Genomic DNA, 8819 nt, shown 5'->3' with positions numbered 1-8819 from the left:
AGTAGAGATGAAAATGTGGAATAAAGTCGTTATTTTTGTTTTCTTTGTGCAAAAACGTATTCTCGTAGTTTCGTAACTTTACAGTTGAACCACTGATGTCACACGGACTACTTTGTCGATCATCTAGGTACTTTTCTGGGCCTTGAGTGTGGTAGTTACCTTGCTGTCTATGGGAGGGTCAGAGAGCCCTCAGATTTCATCAAAAATATCTTAAATTGCGTTCCGAAGATGAACGAAGGTCTTACGGGTTTCGAACAACACGAGGGTGAGTAATTAATGACAGAATTTTCATTTTTGGGTGAACTAACCCTTTAAAAGTCCTCCTCCTTCCTCCTAACACTTTTTGATCTTAAGAGCTCTTTTAAGGGTTAAGATGCTTTGTCAATCACTTTTATCTTTACTAGGATATTCTCGTTAATTCTAAGGGGAAATGCACACGTTTCTAATAATTTTCTTAGAATTTTGCCACTAGGAGCAACTCAAGGATCAATATTAGTAAAATAAAAGATATTGTCATATTAGTTTGTCTACAGATAGAGCCCCAAAATCCACAACCCACTGCTCTGTCATTTTTCCCACAATGACTGGTCAAGGGAAGGGTCACAGGAAGAATCGATTAAAAAAAAAATCAGTTGCATACTGCATATATGATATCTTATATAAAAGTTTTATATTAAATACCAAACGTCTGTGTCTATGAGTATAAATATACTGATACTTCAGGGTTCAGGTGAAGTAATGAACTGAGATAACTGATATGCCACCGGAAATGTTCGAATGGCCATTTCGTGATTCCCAGCCACCAGAGGGCATTACTGCCTGACGTCCCATACCTTTACCCAAAATGACCCGCTGTACAGGCGGGAAGGATTTTATTTTTATTTTTTTAGAAAATATGCCTGTAAATTAGCTTATCAAAATCACTGCTTGGAAATGAAGACTCTCAAGACACCTCAGAAAGAGAGCAAGGTGGCTCAAGATGTGGACAGAGACGTCTTTGTTTCTTCTGCGCACCAATATGGATCTGCAGTTCAGCAGCAGAAGGTGCAAAAATTGCCTACCTTTCCTGGGAGACCCAAGGCAGATGATTTTGTTTACCCTCAGGTCAAGGAACCTGTACAGGAGGCGAATGTTGAAGTGTTACCAGTGGCAACATCAGACAAGGCTCTAAAAGACCTCCAGAGTCCATCTGATGATGACTCGTTTCCTCTTGCCCCTGCCAGAACTTTTGCTATCCCCAAGATCACACGATCTGTCAAGGAGACAGAAGTTACCATGGAGCAAATGGCAAAGGTCACATCATTTGAAGAGACAAAAGTTGATGCGGAGACGATGGAAAGAACAGGGACTTCATTCAAAGAGATCATTGCTCAGAAAGACCTCCAGTGGCTTCCTTCGTCCTTCCCCTGAGATCTTTTGTTCACCATCAGATCTCACAGCCTGTGGAGGAAACAAAAGTTGATGTGGAGTCAATGGAGAGAACAGAGACATCATTTGAAGAGACAATGGCTCAGAAAGACCTCCAGAGTTCATCTCCTCGTAGCTTCCATCGTCCATCCCCCATCAGATCTTTTGCTCTTCCTTAGATTTCGCAGTATGTAGTAGAGGACACAAAAGCGTATGCTGTGCCATAGAGGAGCAGTACATGAAGAACTGCATGGAGGACGGTGACAAACTTCTTCATGCAAGCATGAATGATCCATCATTCGTAATTGACATCAAAGCTCAAGAAATCGTCCTTCCCCTGAGATCTTTTGTTCACCATCAGATCTCACAGCCTGTGGAGGAAACAAAAGTTGATGTGGAGTCAATGGAGAGAACAGAGACATCATTTGAAGAGACAATGGCTCAGAAAGACCTCCAGAGTTCATCTCCTCGTAGCTTCCATCGTCCATCCCCCATCAGATCTTTTGCTCTTCCTTAGATTTCGCAGTATGTAGTAGAGGACACAAAAGCGTATGCTGTGCCAGTGGAAGAACGCCAGAATCCGTCTTCTGTCTACACCCATCCTTCCTCAGCTGTGAAACTGCCCAAAATTCAGACTCAAGTAAAGCCATCACTTCAGAATTCTGACAAGCCAGAGACTCGCAAATACGATTCGGCAGTCTTAAGCAACATTGAGGAGCAGTACATGAAGAACTGCATGGAGGACGGTGACAAACTTCTTCATGCAAGCATGAATGATCCATCATTCGTAATTGACATCAAAGCTCAAGAAAACAACCTCCAGCAGCTGGATCGAGCTTTTCAAAATGACAACATTTCCTCTGAAATGTACAACCTGTGCAGAGGAACTGTCAGTCAGACACTTCAGAGTGTTGAGCTGCGTCTTGGATGTCTTTTACGAAGATACATCAAACACGTCCAAATGAAGCAATTACGGTAAGATAAACTTCCACTGACTAACAGTTTGCTTGATTATCATTAAGTTTTGCGGTAGATCATTTTTACAATGTGCCATTTCAAAAATGTAATTTTTGCTCATTGCATTTCTAAATGTTTTCTCTGTTTTACAATAAGATGCTGGATGGAAATTTCAAGGCGATCAGAAATTTAAGGGATGGACTGGAGTTCAAAAAAGTTCATTCTCAGCTCTGCAAATTCGACAACTTTCAGGAGAGTGTGTACAAAATCTGGGATGCCAAGCAAGCCTCCACTGATGAAACACGCAGGCTGTGCATCGCACAGACAGCCCATTTATACCAACAAGTCAGTAAGAATTTGACAAAATGGCCTTAAAGCATTGATACTGAGTGTAATACTAGTTTGTCATGTGGTAACAATGTAAACAACATTAATAATATGACAGATGTGAATAATAATAATATCAAAAGTTGTAAATAATTTAATCATTTTCTGTTTTGTCCTGCCTACAGGTGAATGCGGTGCATGGCCTACATCTGACATATCATGTGTGCAGAAGCATGTATCACCGCCTCTGCTCACTGTGACACCTGTGCGGTTCAGCTTAGATTTGTGTCCGTCTCCTCCACCATCATCATCCTCAAATCCATCTGAAAGCTCTGCACGGCACAAAGACAACCAAGAACATACCAGGCAGTTCCTTAAAGATCAGTCGGATTCGATATTGATGGCCAGTGTCAACAAGTAATGTGTAGAATAATGGCCTGTAAATGAGCCCAAGAACAGATTATTTACACGTCACAAGAAAACCATATAACATGTATACACAGCTATTTATACAATTATTAATATATGTATAAAGTGATAATACATCAATGATTTTGAGATGTTATTTTCCTGTTTTGAAATACATTTTTCATTCTAATTTGTATTTTAATTCCAAATGATTTGAAAATTGTAACTGAGAACTTTAAGCAGTACTAAAAAAAAAAAAGAAAAAGTTCCAAAATGGGGTTTTAGGGTCAGCGCAATTTTTGCCCATTGAAGCATATCTTCATTTTTTTTTTTTACATTTGAATTTTTGCATTGCATGATAGACAAAATAAATGAATAATAAAAAAATATATATATAAAAAAAATCATTTATATAATGTAGTCTATACATTTACTTTCAGCCTACAGACAAAAGTTTAATTTTTGGCCATTCATAGTAAGAAGTTTGGGCATCTCTGATCAAGAACAATTTGAGTCTTTGCCCAGCAGAGGGCAGTATGGCAATATTTTGATTTAAAGAGTGAACTTGTTACACATTATTGAGGTCACCACATGACAAAACACTAACAGTCCTGATTCATGATTGCAACAGCCTTTATTTGTATTATGCAGCTGGAGGTGTGTTCTTAAAAAAACAGACAAAAACAACTTTAAACCACAGTCTCGTCTCATAATTCATTTATATAGGGCCATCTCTGTTGACCTGAATGGACAAGCATCGTAGACAGATCGCCTCCAGAGAGCCCTGCAGTCTGTACACATTAAAATTATTTCAGCAAACACAAGGCTTGAGTTTAAACACATAAACACGCATAATAAGCATTTTCGTTGTTAAATTCATCCGCCTTCATGTAGCTTTCAGAAACCATTTAGTGTCTGGCACGCATCTAAATAGAAATAGCAAGATGAAATATCTTTCACATGAGCCCTTCGTTAGTCCAATTCAACCATCATTTGCTCACAAAACAAAAGCGTCATGGAAAAGGTCACCAGTAAAAAGATTTGTGCTGAAAACTTGAAAGTGTTAAAGGAACCGCAGTTGTCTAAAAACCGGGCAGAGCAGGAAAGCGGTAGAATAAAAAATAAGTAGTAGAGACAGTGAGAAAGAGCACAAATTGTGTCCACGATTCACATTATCACACCGCCTGGCTCTTTCAGACAGTCACGATCATTTGAGGCATGATTAGGGTGTCAGTCCTGGTGCAGGGTCAAAGGTCAGGTTGCCTTCGCAGTATCTAGCTGTTTAGACCTCTGAGTCGCAAGTCTCAGCAAAGCCATGGCAGTATCCACACCACAATGAGAGTGAGGAGGATTTTAGGCACCAGTGAGGTTTTCATCCAGACCGAATCAGTTCATATTTTAATAGCAAATCAGCAAAGTGCATCAGTTGTGGCCCAGTCCGTCAGGTTCAGCTCGGTTCAGAACAGCAGGGTGAGGGTGCAGTCACATAATGCAGCACTTGTTCTTGAAAATGTGCGGGTGTTTGTAGCGCAGTCTCTGTTTGGGCCGATATTTCTCTAGATACGTCAGCTGCTTGCTGTTTATTGCACCCCTGCGCTTCCTGAGAACGCAAAATAACTGAGCATTAGCATGTTGATTTACATTCATCACGCTCCAACTGAATGATTTCTTTCAAGAAACACGGCAGATAAAAATGGCTTGCGATCTCACGTTTCATTCCAGCCCACGCTGGACTGAAAATAGACATGAAAATATAAAAGTAACCAAGGGGCGGAGCTTAAAGGTTCAATTGCGAATCTTTTGCGTGTTGAAAGCTTTCAGCTTGGCCTTGCTATCAAAAGGCACTCTGGCAAGCGACTGAGAACTAGCGTTTAAGATCCACTCGTATGAATGTAGCAGTTGACGTCAAGAGCTCAAGGTCTGTGGTTCTTGAAAGAAGTCAAGAGAGAGAGATGTACGTACTGTCTGATGAACTGGATGGCATCTTCATACTTCACCCCCCTTTCAATCAGTGCCACGGCCACAAGTACTGGAGCTCTGCAGAAAAAAAAAAAACACATATACTGAGAGGTTCGACACTGACCTGAACAGACTGCTATACTGTGTGTGTGTGTGTGAGAGATCTCTCAGAGAAACACTGTTAAACACGTACACTAGCAATGTCAAAATAGCTGTTTTTTGTACTCTTGTGTTTTATAAAAAATGCATTTGTATTTTGCATTTGATAGCTCTTTTTTCCAGTTTACTTAAATGCTTGATATTGCTGAATTTCAAGGACTGTATACTTGATTTGCATTTTTGTTTTATTGTTTTTATTTGTTATTTGTCTATTACATGTAAGTTTACTTAATTAAAAAATACTTGAAAGCTACATGCCATTGTTTTCATTCTGTTTGTTAATATCTGTGGTGTTAGATATTAATACAAATATTAACAAATAATTAAAACAATGTCATGCAGCTTTCAAGTATTTTCCTATGAAAGGCAAGGTAGGTGATTTGGTTCAAAAACATTTTTGTTATGCTGGTTGAAAGTCTTCGCATTCCGACAGCAATCACTTAGTTAAGTGTCTAAATGTATTTCTGTCATGACAACTCTGGGAGGGATTTGCATGGTAATGTACATGACAATGTTAATGTATTTGGTCTTGGCGGAATAGATCTGCTACGCTGCTGCTGCTGCGGCAGAGCAAATACCGAGACTTGCTACTGCCAATACATCCACAACATGCTGCTGTGAGCATGTAAGAAATATTGCTGCAGCAAATATAACATACATGAAATAACCCCCATATAGCGTACATGAATCACCTCGTAGCAGATCTATACAGGTGGAGCTGGGGAAGGTGGAGGGTTTCTGAAGCAAGCTGCAACTGCTACGGCAAGCACTAGTCATATATTTGAATGTTGAGCAGTGAGCTCATTGGCTACCGAATCGATACAGGAGAGAACCAATCAGCTGTGCCATGTGATAATGATGTCATTAGGTCAGATTGAGTTAGACCTATCGGACTGCGCCATCTAGAGTTTCATGCCAGAACTCTGTATTTATATCGTTTGTAAAAGCGTAGGACCATAAAATGTTCGTCCAATCATATCCCTCGGTCCGAGGGCTTCGATAGGCTGTCCGACCTGCCTGTCAACGTATGTATTTGCAAACCTCCGCGCACACTGTTTGCGCAGACATGATACATCATCAGCACTTTCCATTACACTATTGCAGACCTGAGTGAGATTGGAAGGCATTATTATTGTAATATAATGTGCTTTGTACTGTAATGTTTTCTCAGCGGTGAATGAGACATGAGGTAATCTCACAGCGTTGCATTCAATTCTCCACCAATGCCGTCTCTCATCGTGTCGCTGGTTAGCCAAAAAGGAGAATAAATTATGACAGATTTTCATTTTTGGTTTCTTCATTGGGAAAAGCAGTCTTAAAGGCAGGGTAGGCGATTTGGTTCAAAAACATTTTTGTGATGCTGGTTGAAAGTCTCTTCACATCCCGATAGCAATCACTAAGTTAAGTGCTCTAAATGTATTTATATTGTCTGTGGAAGGCATAGGACCATAAAATGTTCGTCTAATCATATCCCTCGGTCCGAGGATAACGATCTGTCCTGCCTGCCTGTCACGTATGTATTTGCAAACCTCCGCGCATGTTTTGCACAGACATGATACGTCATCAGCACGTTCCATTGCACTATTGCAGACCAAGCGAGATTGGAAGGCGTTATTATTGTAATATAATGTGCTTTGTACTGTAATGTTTTCTCAGCGGTGAATGAGACATGAGGTAATCTCACAGCGTTGCATTCAATTCTCCACCAATGCCGTCTCTCATCGTGTCGCTGGTTAGCCTCTGCTCTGCCTGTGCACGGTCATGTGATTTGGAGGAGGCGTGGCTTTGGAGAGTGATTAGCAGGGAGGGTGGGATCTTATGCTTTCAAAGCTATGCTTGGAGTTTGAGTTTACTTTAAATAATAAATTGTTATATATAGTACAAATTAGGGGTGGAAGGGTTCAACTTACTCTGTCACTTTAAGAGAATGCACTGATCCAGTGCACTGATCCAGTACGTTCAGCCGGCTATGTCTGCTATAGGATACTTACCAAGACGGGCATTTTGACATAATTTTTGTGTGAATTTGTCCATTTAAACGCAATACTTCAGAGAGAGCTTAATATTTGCGCGTGTTCTGAGGCGTGGGTTTGCGCGTTTCGGATGAGCTTACGCACAAATCTTCTCACTGCGCGCGCGAGTTCGCGTCCTCTGGCTCTTAAATGATTAAACTGGCAAAGCTTAAAAGAGTTTAGCTTAAACACAGATATCAACGTGTGCTGTTCATTTCTCACCTGTGCGCGCACTATCAGCACCCGGGTGATGACGTAATAAATGACTGCTCATATTCCAGCATACGGCATTCGCATTGAACAAAAGTGAATGGTTTGTCCACGTTTTTTTTTTTTCATCGCTGTTGTTGTAATGTATTGGGAAGCCAGAATGCACATCCATCAACAGAAACATATATTAGCCGAACCCTGTTTGTTTTACGGGTTATTTATATAACCGTCCAGTTCGATTTTTTTCCGCAAACCGTTCCACCCCTATTTATAACTATATTTATGTTTTTATAGGTCAGGCTTAAAATGCAAATCTCAATTTCTTATAATATGAAACAGGGGATCCCTGCTTCGTCTCCATCCCGATTAAGGTGTTTGAAGACCCCCTAATATACTTAATAGTGAATATCACTTCATGTTATTGTTGTAAAGTGCTCAAAGAGCAAATATTTGTACTTGGTTTCATGGTTCTAACCTTTAAAGAGAGTTCTGAGATGATGTGGGCCGGAGCATTAAATTAGCCCTGGCAGGCACAGCCTTCATGGGTAAGCTAATCTGACAGCAGTGATCTCCTCCACATATCCCATATCATAATCAACTTTTATGCCTTTTCATGCCTGTTGGAGATAGATCAATATTAGAACTTCATGCCCCGATGACACACTAATGCTGTAATGCGGGGTGACAGTGGTTTAGATGGCACACAAACACTCATTTCCTAACAGTCTTTATTATTGTTGGGTGATTGAGCCATTGACCTCTGATGAAGTGGGTGACGCCAGAGCATTTAGAGTAGTCCACTTCCCCTCAGCACGTGAGACTTGACTGATGTCATATGCACACACGCGTACAGATGCAAGAACTGGAGCATCAGGGCCAATTAATCAGCCATCAAGGGGACATTAATAACATTTCAGTCTTTCTCCCGCTGTCCCTTGTTCTATCTCATTTGCTTTTGATGTCACCCCCGCCACAGCGCTGACTTTGATCTGGTTATCCATCAGCGTGATATGCTGGGTACAGTCGTGATGCTGATGATTTGATGCTGTAAATTCAAAGCAAGTCCTGATGAAACAGGTTTTTAGAGGGATTTTGTTTGGATTAACTAAATAATCATAGTTAACTTCTCACCTTCATATGGAACACAAAAGGAGAAATTCAGCAGAATGTTCATGCTACTCTATTTTTATATACTATAGATATATAGATAGATAGATAGATAGATAGATAGATAGAAAGTATATAAAAAAAGAGTACCATGAACATTCTGCTAAATTTCTCTTTTTCTGTTCCATTTATATATATATATATATATATATACACAGTATCTCACAGAAGTGAGTACACCCCTCACATTTTTGTAAATATTTTATTATATCT

General features: G+C 40.1%; 1 protein-coding gene across 2 annotated transcripts in view; it reads right to left on the bottom strand.

Moving 5' to 3' along the window:
• Positions 1–3768: 3768 nt before the first annotated feature.
• The window catches only part of LOC107731571 (protein tyrosine phosphatase type IVA 3-like), a 36736-nt gene continuing 31685 nt past the window's right edge, over positions 3769–8819 (bottom strand). For both annotated transcript variants that reach the window (XM_016542689.1, XM_016542690.1), the window contains exons 5-6: positions 5062–5136; positions 3769–4699 (exon numbers count right to left, since the gene is read on the bottom strand). In XM_016542689.1, coding sequence (XP_016398175.1) covers positions 4582–4699; positions 5062–5136 — 193 coding nt within the window. In that variant the 3' untranslated portion in view covers positions 3769–4581. The remainder of the gene's footprint in view (positions 4700–5061; positions 5137–8819) is intronic.

Source organism: Sinocyclocheilus rhinocerous, unplaced genomic scaffold, assembly GCF_001515625.1.
Source record: "Sinocyclocheilus rhinocerous isolate Xijiao unplaced genomic scaffold, SAMN03320098_v1.1 scaffold429, whole genome shotgun sequence".
In the NCBI taxonomy this organism is placed as follows: Eukaryota; Metazoa; Chordata; class Actinopteri; order Cypriniformes; family Cyprinidae; genus Sinocyclocheilus; species Sinocyclocheilus rhinocerous.
The sequence above is the reverse complement of the archived record's forward strand: the minus strand, read 5'-3'. Positions and strand labels throughout refer to the sequence as shown.